Source organism: Palaemon carinicauda, chromosome 2 (genome assembly GCF_036898095.1).
Source record: "Palaemon carinicauda isolate YSFRI2023 chromosome 2, ASM3689809v2, whole genome shotgun sequence".
Taxonomy (NCBI): Eukaryota; Metazoa; Arthropoda; class Malacostraca; order Decapoda; family Palaemonidae; genus Palaemon; species Palaemon carinicauda.
In genome coordinates, this window is record NC_090726.1 from 192,729,902 (window position 1) to 192,751,344 (window position 21,443).

A 21,443-nucleotide genomic window follows, 5' to 3' on the forward strand; every position below is an offset into this window, starting at 1 on the left:
TAAATGAAATTGAAGAGAGTATAGAAATACCAGATGAATGGGATGAACTAGAAATAATATCAGTTTGAAAGTCTAAAGGTAGCAGATTAGATATAGACAATAGAAGAGGAATATCTATTACAAACAGTAAAATGTTTGGGAAATGATGGTTAATGAAAATTAAGAATGAAATTAATGACTAGATTAGCAGATTCCCTTATGGTGGGATAGAGGATAGATCAGTAGCAGATTATATAACAATTACTTAGGAACCTCAACTTACGTATGGTTTGGGGATGCAGTTAAAAATTTCAATTAACTGCTTGAAAGATTATATTAAATAATTGGGTAAGGTGGTAGGGAAAGATGATACTGAGATTATATATAATTTGAATGAGATAACTAAGAAAATATCAATAAATTAACATAGAAGGAAATGTAGGAGGGAACAACTTTTGGACCAAAATTATGTTCAATCGTCATGGACAAAGTTAATACTATAAGTGAGAAGACGATAACCCTGATTTAAAACATTAGAATAGAAGCCCAGATTTATTTAGATGATATAATGTTCCATAGCAACAATAACTACAAAGTAAAAAGAGCCATAAGCAACTGCCGCAGTTTGGAAAAACGAAAGAAATTTACGTTTAGCACCAATCCGCAAAAGTCAGCAGTGTTAGTAACAACACAAAACAGGAAATGTTGAAGGGGGGAATGGGGTGGTTAGAAATGGAAGGATAGAAACAGTTAAAGAATATAGATACTTAGAAGCATGGTACTCAGAAATAGGAAACCATAGTCTTATCATGAGTAAAGGGGAAGCGAAAAAAAAAAAAAGAATACATGGTGCAAGAAGTTAGGAAGTATGGAGACTATCAGTGGAAGATTTGGCAATTTGCCTGTGATCATGTGATGATAAATATTTATGAGACAGTAGTAGTACCTACAATGTTTTCAAATGCACAGGCATTGTGTATAATAAAAGAAAAATTAAATGAAAGAACTAGAGAGTATACAGTATAAAATTATGAAAGGAATGTATGAACAAGTTGTAACTACTCCTAGTTAGGGGTTGATAGTGAAAACTGGAATATGGCCACTTGAATATAGAATGGAGTATAAACAATTAGTTAAGGAGACACTGAAAGACCAAATAAGGAAACCACATGGGGAATACTTTACTTTTACTTTTAGGGGTTTATTTCTCGCCCTCCATCACACTATTGTTCAGGCGGGCCTTGATGTGAGAAAATAATTTCTTTCCAGTTTATGTTTTGCTCCGTATCTTTTCAGTTATTTCGCTAGCATTTGTATTCAGGCTTGATAGTTTTCAGATCACTATTATAACACTTTCCAAAGAGATAAGTCTTCAGGTTTTTCTTGAAAGCTGCCACATTTTTGCTATTCTTGACATCAAGTGGAAAATTGAAGAAGTAAGATAAAAAGCAAGAACTCAAAAAGAAAAGCAAATTAGATTAAAAGAAAAAGAAAATAAAAGAAAGGTTACCAAACTGAGATGTGTAAACAGTAATGGCAGAAAGGATTACATAGAACTTGACACTAAGAAAGCAGCAAAGAAGATAAGGTTAAATATGATAGAATTAAAAGCAAATTATGGAAACAGGAATAAATAGGACAAGCTTTGTGTGTTGTGCAGTGAGAAGGATTATACAACAGAGCATATGTTTAGCTATAAAGAATTAAGACACTTTAGAAGCAGTGGCATAGAGTTAAGGAAATTAGAATCACCAAACAAAGAAGTTGTCCGACATATTGGACAGGCTATGGAAGTTAGAAATAAAAGTGTTTAAGCTGTGCTGTCTAAGAGGTAACTAATGATAATGAACTTTCTGCACCTACACATCTGGTAGTGTGGCCACAATGGTAGTGTTGTGGAATGAGGAATCTGGATTTATACTTAAATCGGGCCATAAATATAAAAGAAGAGTTTAGCAATACCGAATATACCACAAGGGATTGCTAAAATTTAAGTGTATTATCCCAACTGATTTAAAGATGTTATGGTTAAAATTTAGATTTTTTTATGAACACAGGGGGGGGGGGGACTATTTTTCCCTTGTTGGAACCCTTGGACTTATGGCATCCTGCTTTTCCAACTATGGTTATAGCTCAGCTAATAATAATAATAATAATAATAATAATAATAATAATAATAATAATAATAATAATAATAATAATAATAATAATAATAATAATAATAATAATAATAATAATAATAATAATAATAAAATATTAAGCTTAGAGGCTTTGTCCCTTTGATAGAGTGCCCGCAAACTTATTTTGCAGAGTGAGTAGTTAGGAGCCAGGAAGCAGTAACAAGATCATGGGACATTTTCCCAAAACCAATAAATCCATTTCCACAGCTGATAATCTGAAAGCTGTGGTATTTATTTCAGCAGCTCTGCCATATTTACAAGTTTATAAAGTGACCTTAGATTAAAACCAAATTGGATAGTTTGATATCTTAGCACCACCACTAAAGGAAATCTCGTCTAAACTAGAGTGACTCACTTTAAAACTTTGTCTTTAAAGAGCATTACTATTAGAAATGAAATAATGAATAATTATTTCATATCACCAATATATTGCCTATACTATCTAGGCTACCAATGATCTGTCAAGTTATTTGAGCCGGACGTCCAAAATTTCTAAGAGAATTGCTACATATTGTTCAGCCAACAAGTAACATTGACACAACAATAGTTACACATGGTTTCAAACTATTGACCTCATGATATATGTCTATTGCAGATTCAAGAGCTTTCAAATAGGCGGCCCCAAGACAATATAATAAGCTCTTCCTTGTTTTCGAAATGCTTCGATAATGTATACGATAAAACTAGTTATTGGAGGTCCTGTAGAGAGTAAGGTTCCCCTTTAGAGGGTTATAAACATTGAGTTATATACATTGTTCATCATTTATTCAAATGTCTTTATTATTGAACAATGACCACGGTCAATCTGAAATTAACATAAAACATATTTAGAATAAATGATGAACAATGTATATAACTCAAATGAACATAAAACATATTAAGAATAAATGATGAACAATGTATATAACTCAATGTTTATAACCCTCTATCTCCCCCCAAGTTTTTAAACGGCCTTTTAAAATGTCTCTCATGGAGGTCGGTTTAAAACTGATGTCAAAACATTGGGTGGCAATTAAACGTCCAAATTATAGGTTCATGAACACTAAACTCCTGTTAGCATGTGAAGGAACGGAAACTTGAAAAACAATTATTGTCATGTGTTGATCATGACAACACTATAGCTAGTTCATCTCGAAATCACAGTGCCATGTTGGCGGTCGACGGGTACGACTGGACTTGCGTTGCTCCAAAGTTGGCATGGCAGGAGTTAACTGCAATGGAGAGTTTGTGCTATCATTGGGAGGCGGAATCTCTGCTTGATGATTCGTAGTGTTACCGAGGTCGTTGGGATAGCATTCCGGAGCAGCAACATCAAAATGAATGTTAGGGGTAGTACCACTTGGTAACGGCAAAGTGGTCAGTGGAAGAGTACCATGTGTGTCCGGATTTTGGGTTGTCGGAATGGTGTCCTTCGCAATGGTCTCAGACGTTTTAGTGGTCGAAGGATTGGCAATAGGTACAATCTGATTCCGATTATAGTCATCTCTAATTGTACGGACTTCTGGAATACTCCTGACAGGCACGCATTGTCTCAAAAACTTCCGGTTCCTTAGCATGACCCTACCAGAGCCATCAACTCTGACGACGTATTGGTCGAATTGGCGGACTTCTATGATGACACCGGTTTTGTCCCATTTCAGGGGGTGATTTCCTGTTTGATTTTGGATGCGAACCCGGTCACCTACGGACAGTGGGGGTAGTCTCTTAGTGTGCTCTGATAAGCGCTCTCCCTGTTTAAGGTGTCGATGTCTTAGGGCCTCCTCTCTTGCATCGAGTGTTTCCTTCCACGTGTCGTGGGGACGGTACCTGCCGGGCGGGACAGGTATGAAGTCTCTGATGGGACGACCAAATACACATATTGCAGGAGATAACTTGGTATCTCTGTCAGGAGCATCACACGTTGGAATTCATCAGTGTTGAGATCACCGTTACTGCCCGTGTTGTCCGCTATAAGACGCTTGACAGTTTTGACGCCTATCTCGGCTTTGCAATTACTATGTGGGAAGGCCACAGAGGAAAGGCGGTGATGGACTCCCCAGTCCTTTAAAAACTGCCTAGTTGCCGTCTTTGTAAATTCAGGTCCACCATCAGATGTCAATTCATCCGGAATCCCAAATGTCACAAATGTTCGGCGTAGTGAAGTTATAAGACCCTCTGCACCGTTCGAAGATCGTTCAACTATGGGCCAATTCGAGTATCGATCAACTATAACTAAATATCCAACTCCTCGGTAGTGAAAGTAATCTGCACAAACACATTGGAATGGGTAGTCTGGAGATATAAGGGGTGTAGGCGGAGCACCAGGATTCGAAGTCGCGATGCGATTGCAGTGGTTGCATCCAGCTCGAAGTGCTGTTATAGCGGCTGTTATCCCTGGCGAAAACACAGATGACTCTGCTCGCGATACCATAGAGGTAATTCCTTGATGTGCTGAATGAAGAGATGTGAGAATTTTCTGACGAAGGGCTGGAGGAATAACTATACACTCCTTGTATAGTATCACACCATCAACAGTGTAGAGATGCTCACGGAATTGAAAATACTCTCGAAGATGTACAGGAAATTCTTGGTGAGACTCTGGTACTCCGCATTCTATAAGGCTGAGCAGTTCATGCATGTTATCGTCACTACTTGTGGCAGTGCGAACTCTGTCCCAGGTGACTGCTCTCACGTTAAGTGAGTCAAGTGAGCATACTGCTGATGCGGTGATACAAGTATCAATATCATTGTCAGTGGAAACAGAATATGCTGATGGCAATTTGTGTAGGGGAACATTTCTCACGGAAGGTACACTGTCAACTGATGCAATGTCATCTTGAAGTGATAGCTTTTCAGATTTTCCAGTTGGGTGGTGCGATACTCCATCTGCAGCGAGATGCTTGACCCCTGGGATATGAATCATGCGAAATCGATAGCGGAGGGACTTTTCCTTCAAGTTTCTGAGACGTGAATTTGATATGTCCTCCAATGATCTGTCACCAAATATTTTCAACAGGGGTTTATGGTCAACTGCGACCACAAGATCTTCACAGCCAAGAACAAAGTATCTTGCCTTATCAAGAGCATCGACGACTGCCAACGCTTCACCTTCAACTGGTGCATATCGAGACTCAGCTGCATGTGTAAACCTACTTCCGACAAGTGTGATCTTCCAACCAGTGCGACAACCAAATGGTCGGTTGTCTGGACAGTCGCAATGTTTCTGGAACAGCCAGAATCCAATTCCTGATTTTGACCAATCGGTGGCGAGACAGGTAGGTTTTGTCTTGTCAAAGATTCGCACGCCTTCTTCAATTTCGTTGATAATGGCAGTTTTAGACTCCTCAAATAGTGCATTAATATTGTCATTCCAGGTGAATGGTGTCCCTGGTTTCAATAACTGTCTGAATGGTAGCATTTTGTCGGTCATGCTGAAAGCATACGATACTTGGTTTACTAAACCAAACCAAGATCTGACATCGGTGATATTTCTTGGGGTTGGAAAGTCCATAATTGCACTAAAATATCTTGCACATGGGCGAACTGTGTCTGGGGTTATTTCGAATCCAGCGAATTCAGCTGTGTCTTCTGCGAAACGAAATTTGTCAGGGTTGAGTGTTATGCCGTGTCTTCCACATATGTCGAGCCATTGTACAGCTTGGAAAAAACTCTCCTCTATTGAGTCAGACCAAAGAAGAACATCGTCGACACATTTAGTTTTGTTGGGTATCTCGGCAACTATTTCATCATACCGTCGAGTATATCCGTCGCCAGAAGCAATATACCCTTGAGGGGCTGTTTTATAATGATAGCATCCCCAAGGAGTGATAAACGTAGTTAAGTGACGGTCAGATTCCTGAATTGGTACACTGTGGTATCCGTTCCAGGCATCAAAGACGGTTTTCTTTTTTCCTTGTGGTACTGACCTTGCTTGGTGAAATGGAGAAGGCGTATGATGCGTTTCTCTCTTAGCGCGCGCATTGAGAGGCTGAAAATCAACTGTTCGTCGAGGTGTGCCATTTTTCTTAGCACATACAACCATCCGATGGCACCAAGTTACTGGTTCTCCGATTGGGACAGGTTCAAGTACACCAAGGCGGACGTCCTGGTCAAGTCCAGCTTTAACTTCCTCTTGCCAGTGTAACGGCACTGGCACCAGTGTTGTGGAGAGAACAACGAGGAAATGTAGCGGTGGGTGCCAATGTAGTCACACGAGGTAGTCCAGAATGTACCTGAATTCGCTGAATACAATTCAGTATTACCTTGCCAGGAGTGAATCCACTTGGGAAGCAAGCACAGAGTTGAGACTTTGTCTTAAGCACTGATTGCCCAGGCTGTCATCCTACGAGGAAAACGAGGTGTCAGGCTGCCTCTTGAGGAGCTCCTATGAAGCACATGAGGTCATCCTGGGACAGGAGCCAGCCAGTTGGTTTGAGGTTTTCAACCCACCTTAAGGTAAAAAACTTGCTCATCTAATACTGAATTCGAAGAGCCATATTATTCCCCATCTTCAAGTGGAAGGTTCATGAGCACCTCAACAGGAAGAAACTCACCTTAGAGCTACTTCACCTACAGTACTTGTTAGTTGAGAGAGAATATATTAGGGTCAAGGAATCGTAGATGAGGATTATAGATAAAATAGCAAAAACTACCTTTAGTAAACAGGATTAAACCCTGAAGATATATGTGCTATTAGACTGCAGAGAAGGTTGGAGGAGATTCACTCTGAAAAGGGTTCAGTTGGATTGACCGTGGTCATAAATAAGAGCTTGGTCCATTTATTCAAATGTCTTTATTATTGAACAATGACCACGGTCAATCTGAAATGAACATAAAAAATATTTAGAATAAATGATGAACAATGTATATAACTCAAATGAACATAAAACATATTAAGAATAAATGATGAACAACGTATATAACTCATAACTTAAAGTATAGTACCAATCAACGATACCTCTTCGTAGGTTATTCCAATGGCCTCTGGAATAATAAAATACTCGATCCACTCACGTAATCATATCTTAAGACCTGGTTAAAAGCAAAAGCTATAAAGTATTATAATTAGGAAGCCATTCCCAAAACATACTTAGAAAAGAGAGAATTTTTCTATAAGATCTAGGTCTGGTTTAAGCTATTCTTCAGACCTTAGATCTAGACCCATAGCCTCATGAGAATGATTGAAAAATGTAGTTGAAATGCAGAGAAAGGATAATCAATAAAGACTTGGAAACTGCCGTTACTGTTGTCATTATTTCTGTTTTTTTTTTTTTTTTAGGTGAAATTAAATTGAGTAACGTGACTTACATTTCAAGAATTAAGAAAAATATAGTTAGTATATAACCAGTTAGATAATTAGTGTCGCCAATACGTTCATACATTTGGTAGGCTACATTGCTTTATTAAATACCCAGTAGGCCTAATACTGTCTAAAAATATATAAGCCTACACCCTTTTCTATAAGTCTATTTTATAGGTAGTAGGTTAGCCAGGACACCAGCCGTCTGTTGAGATACTACCGCTAGAATTATGGTGTCCTTTGACTGGCCAGACAGTATTACATTGGATCCTTCTCTCTGGTTACGGGTCTTTTCCTTTGTCTACACAGACACCGAATAGTCTGGCCTATTCTTTACAGATTCTTCTCTGTCCTCATACACCTGACAACACCGAGATTACCAAACAATTTCTTCTTCTCTTAAGGGGTTAACTACTGCACTATAATTGTTCAGTGGCTACTTTCCTCTTGGTAAGGGTAGAAGAGACTCTTTAGCTATGGTAAGCAGCTCTTCTAGGAGGACACTCCAAAATCAAACCATATCCTCTGTACCATGGTCTTCCACTGTATTGGGTTAGAGTTCTCTTGCTTGAGGGTACACTCGGGCACACTATTTTATCTAATTTCTCTCCTCTTGTTCTGTTAGATTTTTTTATAGTTTATATTGGAAATATTTATTTGAATGCTAGCACTGTTCTTAGAATATTCTATTTTTCCTTGTTTCCTTTCCTCACTGGGCTATTTTCCCTGTTGGGGTCACTGGGCCTATATCATCCTATTTTTCCAACTAGGGTTGTAGCTTAACAGCATTTAATAATAATAATAATAATAATAATAATAATAATAATAATAATAATAATAATAATAATAATAATAATAATAATAATAATGCCCTGCATGTTTTTAATTGTCTCTCTATACAACTCACAATGTTTATGCTTTTTTTTTAGCCGTTTAACAAATTTTCCAGATTGCCACTTCTATTTTACCTTTTCACTTTATTATCTTATTTCTTTTTATTTCATTAACAGTTTTACTTGTATCTTGTTATCAGCTACGAGTCCTTACCTCTTTCACGTTTTTCATGTTTCTATAAAGTTACATTTTGTCCTCTCCCATAATGAATTCTCCATTACAATGCATTGTCTTCAAATAATCCTATATCGTCTGATGACGTTATCATAATCAGATAAATATTCATATTGTTATACCTCCACTGCCATTCTATATTGTTCGTTCAGAGTATTCAACATTTCATATAACGTATTGTTTATGTACTGTTAAATCGTCACTGTCAAAGGACTCGCGGAATAAGAAAGTCTTCAGTTTCCTCTCGAAAGCCTTAATATCTTCAATAAATTGGATGTCTCGTGGGAGCTTATTATATAGTCTCGTCGGCCGCATATTTAAAGGCTCTAGAGCTTACAGTAAACATATTTCCAGGTTCTAATAGTTTGAAATCACGATTTATTTTGGCTGCGCAATATGTAGCAATAGTTCCTTTTTCTTGTATAAATTTTCAAACATCAATATTTTCAGTTATTTTGGGGTATTGCTACTGTTTCATGAGTTTGCGATCTTACCTGAAAAGCTCTGGTTCCTATTTTACTGTTATTACATAATTCTGTATATATTTTACTTCTTACTCTAAACTGTGAACACTTTTTGTGAGCAGCACCCAATCGTAATTGGTTAGATTCTATGCACTTAATTTTATAATCTTCGTCTTTTTTTATTTCCTATTAACAATACTGTTACTACCTGTGGAGTAGTTATCGTTTACTTATTGCTTTAACTCTAATTAAGAAAAAAATAGCACAATAATAATCCATAGATTATTCATCGTTTAACATTTCCCTTCATAATTGATAGCCCAATGTTCCAGTATTTCTCTACAAGGTATAATTTTTATTCAGTAGTCTTCATTTAAATGGTGAATTAATGACATCACATATTTCTGTTATTTTTACCAATTTAAAACAATATTTTTATCTGCTTTTATCAAAACCCCTGGTATTTGATACATTCGATTGCTCTCAGTCAATTTACAAGAGGTTGTCTCTATATATCGTCAGCATACGGCGTTATCTTTTCCCTACTATTTTGTTATATATTCGATATATGATATAGGATATGTCAAAACGAATTAACAAGTGTCACATATTAAAAATATTTCGGAATTTGACCATAACGTTTTTAATATGAAGCTAGCGAATAACTAACGTTTTCGGTATGAAGCTAGCAAAGACAAAAACCCCACGCAGGTATAAAAACTGTCAGATAATTTAGTATCAGTGTTGATTAATTACTTAGAAGTAATTGGAGGCAATTAGTTACGTTTTACCTTTCTATGAGTGAGACGTAATGCTGATGTTTCCCCTATAAATCTTCTGTCAACATCTCATCTTTTTCACCAAAACCCCTCTTTACACAGATTGACTTGTGTAAAGTTATGGTGTGCCTGTTTACAAATTACATTGCACCTGTCGCCTTTATATTTATATAAAAACTTTTATTCATATCACTTATTCTTCTGGGATATTTTCTTCATCAAAATATATCAGAATTCAGACCCACATTTTTAATCGCACTTTCATCAATATTATTATCACAGCATCCTCCTGACATTCCTCTCAACTCCTGATATCATTACTATTTTCAACGTATCAGTTATCGTCTTTTTTAACCCAACAATCGCTTCCATAAACATTTTTAAAGTTCAGATACTATCGCTAGAGAGTTATGGTGTCTTTTGACTGGCCAGATAGTATTACAGTGGGTCCTTCTCACTGGTTACGGTTAATTTTTCCCTTTGCCTACTAACAAACACACACACACACACACATACCGAATAGTCTGGCCTATTCTTTACAGATTCTCCTCTGTTCTCATGCACCTGACAACACTGAGATTACCAAACAATTCTGCTTCATACAAGGGGTTATTGCACTATCATTGTTCTGTGGCCACTTTCCTCTTGGTTAGGGTAGAAGAGACTTAAGCTATGATAAGCAGCTCTTCTAGATGGGTTAGCCTAAAAAAATCCCCAAAACTAATGATAAAAAAAAAAATCCCTCAAAATCCCCATTTCCTTAAATATATTTTCTTCTGATCATGTAGGCTTTACTAATATAGAAATTACTCACTATACTTCATATTAGTGCAAGTAAACTAATTGCAACAATATAAATTTTTACTCATCTTTGTTTCTTCTTCATAGAAATTTGTACAGAATATCCCCATCAGACTTCCAAAATCCCCAAATCTATGGATAAATTCAAATATCTAGTAACACTGCACTCCAAAATCAAACCATTATTCTCTAGTTTTGTGTAGTGCCATAGCCTCTGTACCATGGACTTTCACTATCTTGGGTTAGAGTTCTCTTGCTCGAGGGTACACTCGAGCCCACTTTTCTGTCTTGCTGAAAGGTACATTGGGGCACACCATTCCATCTTATTTCTCTTCTTCTTGTTTTGTTAAAGTTTTTATAGTTTATTTAGAAGATATTTATTTTAATGTTGTTACTCATCTTAAATTCATTATTTTTCCTTGTTTTCTTTCCTCACAGCGCTATTTTCCCCGTTGGAGCCCCTGAGCTTATAGCATCCTACTTTTCCAACTAGGGTTGTAGCTTAGCAAATAATAATAATAATAATAATAATAATAATAATAATAATAATAATAATAATAATAATAATAATAATAATAATAATAATAATAATATAGGAAATATTTATTTTAATGTTGTTACTCTTCTTAAGATATTTTATCTTTCCTAGTTTCCTTTCCTCACTTGGCTATTTTCCCTGTTGGAGCCCCTGGGCTTATAGCATCCTGCTTTTACAACTACGGTTGTAGGTTAGCAAGTAATGATAATAATAAAAAAAACACTTTCCATTTAATTTCATTTAGCTTTACGTACCTCTATTCAATCCTGCCCATTTAAAATATTTCATAACTGTAGGCCTACGATTCACAGAAGACATTGCATTCGCCATTCACGTATATCATTATCAAATCAATATACTCCATACCTTATAAAATATTTATGCATTTAATTTCTAAATACTTCAATGGTTTAGTACGTTCATAAATGTATTAAAAAACATATGTAACTAATTAAATACACACTTTCTTGAGGGTACAATCGGGCACACTATTCTATCTTATTTCTTTTCCTCTTGTTTTATTTAATTTTTTATAGTTTATATATGAAAGATTTAATTTAAAATCGTTACTGTCCTTTATATATTTCATTTTGATTGTCCACTACTTCTCTTCTAGTTTATCTATTTCCTTTCCTCGCCGTGCAATTATTATTATTATTATTATTATTATTATTATTATTATTATTTGCTAAGCTACAACCCTACTTGGAACAGTAGGATATAAACCCAGGGGCCCCAATAGGGAAAATAGCCAGTGAGGAAAGGAAACAAGGAAAAATAAAATATTTCAATAACAGTAACACCATTGAAATAGATATTTCCTATATAAATATAAAAAAAAAACTTTAATAAAACAAGAGGAAGTGAAAAATGAAATAGAATAGTGTGCCCGAGTGTACCCCCAAGTAAGAGAGAGCTCTCTTGGAGCCCTTGGATTTATAACGTCCTACTTTTATGGTTGTGGCTTAGCTAGCAATAATAATAATAATAATAATAATAATAATAATAATAATAATAATAATAATAATAATAATAATAATAATAATAATAATAATAATAATAATAGTGTGCCTGAGTGTACCCTCAAGTAAGAAAACTCTCTTGGAGCCCTTGGACTTATAACATCCTACTTTTATGGTTGTGGCTTAGCTAGCTATAATAATAATAATAATAATAATAATAATAATAATAATAATAATAATAATAATAATAATAATAATAATAATAATAATAATAATAATAATAATAATAATAAGGTAGGGATCTATGAGAAAAGCCTCCAAAATCGCTTTTCCTTTGTTTTGAAATGAAACTGCTGGCGTATCATCCAACTGTAAACAAGGGCGTTTTATCAAAGTGTTAGTTATGGTGCCTGCTTGGGTTGTAAGTTACTATCACATTTATGGTTTATTTACAATCTGTAGGGTTGTACATAGTCCAGACTTGAAGATGTACAATATTACAATTGTTTTATTGTTTCTAATTGTTAAACCCTTAAATTTGCATCATACCGGACGTCCATTTTACGTATTGGCTTCATTTAAGGACGTAAATTTGTATATTTAAGTAATAATTGCATATATACTTCAAGGAGAATCGTTGCATATTTTATTAATGACTAAGGCGAGTAACTTTGACATTGCCATACCAAGCAGGATAATGTCCTAAAGTTTGACCAAAAATACCTATGAACAGCACCCAAGTTTAGACCAGGGAGAGCCAGGCAATGGGTGGCGATGACTCAGCATGTAGATATATAGGCTCCTCCAAATCAACCGTCCTTAACTCACAAGGATGATAATGTTCCAACAGCCAAAGGAACTAATGAGATTAAGCGGAATTCTAACCCCGGACTTACGATCACCAGGCAAAGACGTAAATTTTAGGTCACTTCATATATCTCTAACTAATCACTAAACAGGATTTGGAGCCTTTGTATATCAATGGCCAGTTCCTCACGCATTCAATAAAAATAAACCAACTAACCTAAACCTTCCCCCCTAACTTAACCTACAAGCCGAGTCCTTACCTACTTACATAACGGGGGGCTGACTCCCTCCTGCGACCCCCCTTACACTGTCATATACAAAGTTAGACGTAGTAATACATACAGGTGGCCGCTATCATACAAAGTCCCCTAGGATTTTTAACAGTAAATCTATGGGGGGCAATACACAATCAAAATAGTTATTAATAGGAAGAAACATCTTACGTTTGAAATTAGTTGAAAATATGTAAGATAGTGGACACCTGCATGTATGATTACGGCTAACTCAGAGTACGGTATTGTAAAGGGGGCGGTAGCCCCCCATTAGGTATGTATATAAGGACACGGCTTGTAGGTTAGGTTAGGGGGGAAAGTTGAGGTTAGTTGATGTCCATTTTTAATCCTCAAGGGAGGAAATGGCCGCTGACATACAAAGGCTCTAAAAATTTATATGCAAATGACTGCATATTACATTATTGCCTAGGTGTTTAGTGCCATTAATGCAATGCAATGCATTGCTTTACATTATTTGTCCCTGCTTGCTTGCTTCCATCTTGCTGTACAACATTGTTTGACTTTATAGTAATAATAATAGTAATTTCTTTTTAATAATAATAATTAATAACTATTATTATTATTAATGCTTATTCTTCACCAATTGCACTTGGGCACTGGATTGGGGTGAATATAGTTTGTTGGGTCCGGGTAAGCTACAAGTACGGTAGTAGGGGTCATAGGAGCCGTAGCCTCCCGGTAGGTAAGGATAGGCCCCCTACTTTAGGTTAGGTGGTGTTCTTATGTCGGTTTACCTTGTAAAATGAGGTTTTTCATTCAGTTCCAACGAACTACAAAGGCTCTGGTCATTACTTACTTTGTAAATTTCGACGCCAAATTTCAATTAAAAATAACTCGATATTTAAATTAATAATGCTAACCACATTAATTCCAAAGGGGTAAAATTGTGTTTATGGACGGTGAAACATTTCAAACAGAAAATATAGAAAACAAGCATTTTTCTATAGGAAAAAAGTTGTTCTTTAGTAGGAAAGTTTTACCCGTCCGTAACTAAAATAAAAACTCCAGAGGTGCCCGTTTTATATAAAGTTTACTTCTGATCAGTCCAATAAGAGATAGGTAGCATTATTAGAATTACCTCAACTAGATTGATTGCCAGATACCAATTACCCATATTGTTCATACCATTTGGGTAGGTACAGTACTGTATAGAGATTTTAACAGGAATAAAAGGATTGAAAAATTGGACAAGGGAACACAAAATTCCAAAGTACAGTCCTGTACCAATGTCTTCAGTAGCTAATCTCGCAGTTAAAGCAATGGCACTAAACAACTCAGCTCTCATTTCTGAAGAATCTTACTTAATTAAGAGACTATAGTAGATTTACAAGCTCTCCATTGACTGTCTTGCTTCTTGAGACTTTCTCCATCTTAACTACTGGGGACGAATTGCTTATTCGTTCCACCGTCCTTTTTCTTCGAGGACCATAAGAACAAGACAATCTTCAGGAGTTCACAAGCAACTTTCTTTGTTTATAGTTGGAGGGAAGTTTCGACTTCTGTCCTCCATAGGAAAACTTGGAACATTTTACTCATCACCCAGTGTGATAAATGTGTAGCGTGAAAGTTTGACCTTTATGCTTTTACATCCCTTTCGAGCTGGTGCTTGTTCACACTACTCTTGTGTAACTTTGGGATAATTTTCTTCCTTTTATCCTGGAGTATACGAGAGATATTGTGTTATGGTCTTCAAATTTCCCATAAAAGATCTACTCTTTCTTCTTGGCTAAGTTTCCTTTACCTTTGCAATAAATGACATAGAGTACCTTTAGTTCTTCCTTGACTATGTCTGTATCGTTGATTTTTATGAGGTTTGAGCTGGTATTCAACTATAGGTTGAGTATGCATTATTTTAATTTGTGTGGAATCGGGCATAGAATGATTGGAACTTCTCACCTGGTGCCTTTACTTAACCCTATAATGTCACAGTATGACAGATGTATCTCTGGTAACCTGTGTTCTGTAAACAGATTATTCTTGTATCTTAGCGAAACTTAGTTGCTTCAGGTGTGTTCATAACTGATGATCTTCAACTGCACATGGCTATGCATAGGCATTGCTACTTTTAAATCCATTCCAGGATTGGGTGAGTATTCATTTGGTAACATTGATGAGTGATAACACAACTATAATGACATATAGTATTTCAACATTAGGGGATGGTCTCCCTCTCTTCTCCTATCAGTTGGCAAGGAGAGTGGAATTGTGGGCTGTTTGCTTTGCTGTAGAGCAGTCTGTTAGGTACATCTCTGCCCCTGTGGCAAGAAGCTATCTCTCAAACATTTCCGAGGTATTCTGGCTAAAGGGGTCTCTTCCTTGGTAGAGGACATAATCCTGTTAAAGAGCTTCAAGCAGTCTTGGCCAATTTACAAACTCAGTCTCACAGAGTGGGATATATCTCTCGCCGTCCACAGTCTCACCCAGTCTCCCCACGAATCTTTGAAGGAGGCTATGGACAGACAATTCACTGTGAAGGCTGTCTACCTGCTAGCCATACCATAGCATGGAAAAGAGAGAGAGAGAGAAAGTGAGTTGTACAGTCTGTGGAATAATATTCTGAGAAATAGGTACCCCTTTCATTTTTGTTCATTCCTAAGTAAGTGGGGAAAACTCGGAACCAGCAATCTCATATGAGAGAGATGATACCTTCTTGATCCCCTCTCACACAAACTCTGTAGGTCATGCTCCCAACTAGATGCTGCTGTGCCGTAAGGAGTCGTGTGCTACTATCTCCACAGGATTTGACATCCTAGTCCTCAGTGCCAGTGATTGTTCATTGGTACAGTACTGGCAAGCACAAAAAAAAACTATTGTATCCAAGAACATTATTTTTATCGGACTTTGTACTGTTATCAAACAGACATATAAGTCGTCAGGCAAGATTTTCAGCTCATCAGGAGTATCGTTCTGTCACTTTCATTTTGTAAGTATTTCTCTGTACAACAGACACTGAGGGCAGGTGTCTGATATTCCCAAATTTACCTCTACCTTTTTCTGGTTCAGGGACATTGCCCATAAGTCCTTGGATATGCTCTCCATCATTTGTGGTGGCCGATCAGCATGTTTAACTCACTGAACCTGAGATCCTCTTGGATGGAGCAGCCTCTCATCTAAGGTTTACAGTTGTGAAATATTTGATGACAGTTAATGACTGATCTTTCTCTTTTCCTTCCTTCAGCTTTTTAGCCACAGGCTGTATTCTTACATGACGGGCGACATGCAAGTGTGTTACTAAAAGGGTATCCTATGTCTCCCTTTTAACATGTAGAGGAGAACAGGTAATATAATATGTTTGGGATTTTAGGACATTATGCTCTCTTCTAAGCTGGTGTCATTTTGTCACATGAATATACCAGGTTCTTTTTTACCACAGTATCATTCCCTTGCTCACATATGTAATTGTCTGTTGACAGACAATACTGTACCCCCATCCTAGGGAGTGAGTCTCCATATAAAAGGTGAGGGTTTGTATACTCCTCGGAACAGATCTCAAACGTGGAATATGGTTTAACTTTTTCCTAGGATACAAACCAAACTCTTATGATAAAGCCCACATTCTTGTCCCAAGGGCTGAAAGAAATGACATGAGAGCTGTCAGGTTTTTGGGTATCCATTTCTCCCTCATTGTTAGTTAAGTAATTTGTTACTTTGCTAATCTTCTACAAGCATTCCAGCTTTAGCCAGAGTTACATCTATATGAAAGGCAGGTTTGTTTGCTTTGCTGGGGAAAATGCAAATCCTCTAACAGTTTTACAGTGTCACCAAGCTTCATTATTTGTTTATCGACTCGTGATGGGAATACTTCCAAATAAGTACTCTGGTTTGTATAGCTATGAAGAATATTAATTATCTAGAGAATCTGTTATATTACTGTACTGTGTATGCAAATAATCAAGCATGTAAATTTAAAGAGTTAATTGTACTGTATACAGTATTTATATATTGAATTGATATGTACAGTAATGTTGTCTTCCCTCAGGTCAAGCTGACTGGCACATCAACTGTATTTTGAACTTCGTTTATGTGCAGTGGTTGATATTCCTAGAAGAAGGAAAGAGGACACACTTCAAACCATGTGAAGGATTTTGCCGGGTGCTTTTACTTTTGCTGTCTCAAAAAAAGTATAATTCATTACCATGGATCTAAGAATTACTATACTGTAATGTAATGTGTACTTATTATGTGCCATTGGAAAGATTACTATGAAAATCTAAAGTGACTAGTTGTTTTGACAAAGTTATTTCTTAATCAACAAGATGGAGGAAAGGGTCCAGAATATATATCAGTGCGCAGTATGCCTGAAAGAGTTTTCACGCAAAAGCACGTGCAAGAGCCACATGAAATTGCACACAGGTGAACGTCCTTTTGAATGTGAAACATGTGGAATGACCTTTGCCAGTAAAAGCAATCTTACAAACCATGTCTTGACACATACTCACCAAAAATGTGCTACATGTGGCAAAACATTCACAAGCAAGCCGCTCTTGAAGAGTCACATGATCATGCATTCGAGCGAGAGACCTCATGAATGCAATCTCTGCGGGCGATGCTTCAAGAGGAAAGGGGAACTGCGATCGCACATGGTAACGCACACTGGTGAAAAGCGATGGAAATGTGAAGTGTGTGGAAATCTCTTCACTGAGAGGCATAGTTTGAAAACGCACATGCGCTTACATACGGGTGAGAAGCCTTATAAATGTTCCGTTTGCGAAAAGACTTTTTCTCGGAAAAGCAGTTATAATAGTCACTCGAGGATGCACACAGGGGTGAAGCCACACAAGTGTTTTGTATGTGGTAAGAAGTTTGCTCACAGAAGTGTAATGGTTTGTCATTCAAGGAAACACATGATTAGAGAGTGTGTCATGTGTGGTATGAACTTTATGAAAGAAAGTGAGCTAACTTCACATGTTAGAGAACAGCACCAAGATGACTGGCCCCACCGGTGTAACATTTGTGGTCTCTTGTTCACAAGTAATGCCAAAGTCAGGAAACACATGAGACTTCACACTGAAGAGAAGCCTTTCCGATGTAACGTCTGCAGCAGGCAGTTTCTTCACAAGAGCGCTCTGCAGAGCCACATGTTGTCACATTCTGAAAGTGAGGGCAGACCCACATGCAACGTATGCGGGAAGTCTTACACGGCAAAACTCTCGTTGGACATCCACATGAGAACTCATACAGGCGAAAAACCATTTGCTTGCTCAGTGTGTGGCAAGAAATTTACAAGGAGATCGGGATGTATTAGCCATATGCGTCTGCACACAGGAGAAAAGCCTTACGACTGTAATATATGCGGCAAACGATTTGCATATTCGAGTGGAATTAGATCACACATGAAACTGCACAGCCGAGCAGAGTGCAATCTCTGTGGAGTAAAACTTATTGGAGGGATTGATCCGAAGAAGCACGTCACACATCATATTGTTGCGGTGGGAGCCAAATGTGGGCTCTGTGACATTGAGTTTAAAAGCCTTAATGTATTTAAGAGTCATCTTTATAAACACACAGGTAAGTGTTTAAGCTGCTAAAAGTCTTTGTTTTAAAGAAAAAAGATAAATAATGCTATTACAGTACAATATACTGTATGCTTTCAATTTATCTTTTTCGTTTTAGCAAAACGTATCCACACAGTATACAGACCACATACTACTTATTCATTCAAAAAACAAGTCATTAACTTATCTATCAGTGATTATTTCTGGTTGAGACCTTCACCCATAAAGGTGGATATCCTATCTTACCTCTTTTTCATTCCTGTTTAGATTCATGAATCTATTGCAGACCTATGAGACTTAACATCTCACATACTGTATTTTCTACTTCAGTTCTCAAGTAATACACTGATAACCTTCACTAATGAGTGTTAAAGTTCTTTAGACAAGAAGTTGAGGGTTTTAAGCATCCCAAACTTTCAGTTGTGTTTTTTAATTGATTGGATTATCAATGTGTTATTTGTGGCTACTAGGTTATGTCAGTAATTTAATCGCCTTACCTTTAATAACGGTGATAAAGCTACACATATTCTCAGTTCATGAGATGTGCTGCATTTGTTCCTAAGTGAATACAAACCCTATTCTTTAAAAAAAAGTATAATATCATCGAAGAAGGAACTCAACTGTTAAAATTTTAACAACTTGTCATTAGTTATTGGCTGGTGGCATGGAAGATCCGCCCCCTGCCAGCACACTGAGTAGCCTTTTTGACTTCAGGTACTGAGCAGCACGGCCATGTTCTTGGTGCTAACAAAGCTTGGCTGCCTTTTCTAGTTAATTGTTTTCTCTTTTTAGTGATTGTGTTTGACTTACAATGGAAAATCCACTTGTGGGCATGAGAGCTTGCCCAGGTATCCAAGGCCACAAGAGTGGCAGGCTCCTGAGTAGGACTGAGATGAACCCCCCTTCTTTGTGACAAGTATAGGGAGTGACTGCCTTTGCAGTGGTCAGAGTACGGTAGTAAGAGGAAGAAGTCTAAGTGGGATTCTTCGCATTTGGAGTCTTCCTTAAAATTGAATTAGTCTGCTAGCTCTCACTTCTCGCCCTTCTGTTTCTGCTCTCTCTTCATATTCCTTAGGTAGGAACCTAAAGAAGTATGATGACTCCAAGAAGCTGCAAGTATGGCAGACATATCTACTTCCCCATGCAAAGGCGGTATTTTCTGCCTTTTCCTCGTAGTGAGCCTGCTTTGGTAATTCCTGAAGTTGACGCTTTATAGGAACAGCTCTAAGGATATACTGTAGTTTTCCTTAGGATTAGAGGGCATTCTCTCAACAGAGAAGCTGCTGCAAGCCATAGCTACTGCCAGGACTCGTCTTTTTTTTTTTTTTTCTTTCTTTTGTGCCCTCCACCCCTGCAGCTGTGACAGAAGTGCCCTTCCTTCTAGAACCAGCCTACTAAAGGTGTGGTTGATTGCCAATTCTTGTCATATGTAGCCTTGTCGCCTTTGGCACGGAAATCTTCAACTAAAACTTCTGAGGAAGAGAGGAAACCACCCATTTCCCTCCTCTCCTCCCAACCCAATTCCTTTCCGCTGAGTCTCCTGTGACCTCCCATCTCTCACTGGCAAAGAAGAGAGAATGTCTTTAGTATGCTCAGCCTGCTCCTGCTTCTCCTTCATTTAAGTGTTGCAGATGTGGTACTGTGTCTCCTAGAGAGACAATCTCCTCTGCTCCAGCTTAAGACAAACGTCAAGTTCTCCCCTCATCAGACAAGTAGACTTCAGGGAGTTACTTGGTGGCTCGACGAGGAAAACCTCATTAGGGGTCTCACTCGATTCTCTATCTCCGCACATACAACTGTTCTTAGAAGCACCAAAGGAGGGTTGGGGAGTCGGCATCCTCGAAATGCAAACATTACAAGAATTTTTGAGGATATACAGTACACGGAAGTGTTGATGAGTGATAAAACCACTGTAGTAGCCTACATAAACAAGCAAGGGGGCACGGTCTCTCGCCCTCTCTGCGAGCTGACAAAACAGATGTACATCTGGTTGACATTTTAGGCAGCAGAATTGTCAGCCAGGTACATTCCCGGCAAAAGTAATGTAATAGTAGACATGCTCAGTTGCCTGGGACAGTTTGTAAGGTCGTAGTGGTCCCTACATTCCTGCGCACCGGAAAGGCTCCTTAACCCAGTGGACTCTCCAGTGATCGACCTGTTTGCTACACTGTTTAACAAGAAGCTTCCCCTATTTTGTTCCTCCATTCCAGACTCGTGGCATGTGTTCGAAGATGCCTTCCAACGCCCATGGGATTACCTCAATTGACACATTCGCCTTAACTCCATTCAACCAGATCTGACCGTTAATCAACAGGGTGTGGCTTATGCTAGAACCCTGGTGGCTCCCAGATGGCCTCAAGCCAAGTGGTATCCTAATTGGCTTGCTCTTCTGGTCAATATCCTGAGAGAACTAATCCTGTGGCCCGTGTTCTTTGTCAGCCGCATCTTCAGAGGTACTACCAGTCTCTGAAGTTGTAGGATCTTCATGAGTGGAGGCCATCCAGCATCTCCTCTAAGCTAAAGGCTTTTCACGAGGCACTGGACAGGCGATGTTTGGATACCTGCAACAGTCCTCTGCAGCTGTCTATCATGGAAAGTGGGCCATCTTCTGTCATTGGTTTCATAGAAGGGATACTTTTCCAGTTGGAGCAACTCTAGTACAGATTGCAGATTTTCTCACCTTCCTTCACCGAGATTGATTGATTGATTTGATGTTTTCTAGTATCCTGACATTCTTCACTGAGAGAAGCACCTCTCAGTCATAGCTGTCAAAGGCTACCACTCAGCCTTGAGCATTAT

The 21,443-nt window shown here is 37.8% G+C and overlaps 1 protein-coding gene across 2 annotated transcripts in view; it reads left to right on the forward strand.

Annotated features, from left to right (window-relative positions):
- Positions 1 to 12,350: 12,350 nt before the first annotated feature.
- LOC137629035 (zinc finger protein 665-like) overlaps positions 12,351 to 21,443 on the forward strand; it is a 38,190-nt gene continuing 29,097 nt past the window's right edge. For both annotated transcript variants that reach the window (XM_068360309.1, XM_068360303.1), the window contains exons 1-2: positions 12,351 to 12,470; positions 17,129 to 18,657. In XM_068360309.1, coding sequence (XP_068216410.1) covers positions 17,406 to 18,657 — 1,252 coding nt within the window. In that variant the 5' untranslated portion in view covers positions 12,351 to 12,470; positions 17,129 to 17,405. The remainder of the gene's footprint in view (positions 12,471 to 17,128; positions 18,658 to 21,443) is intronic.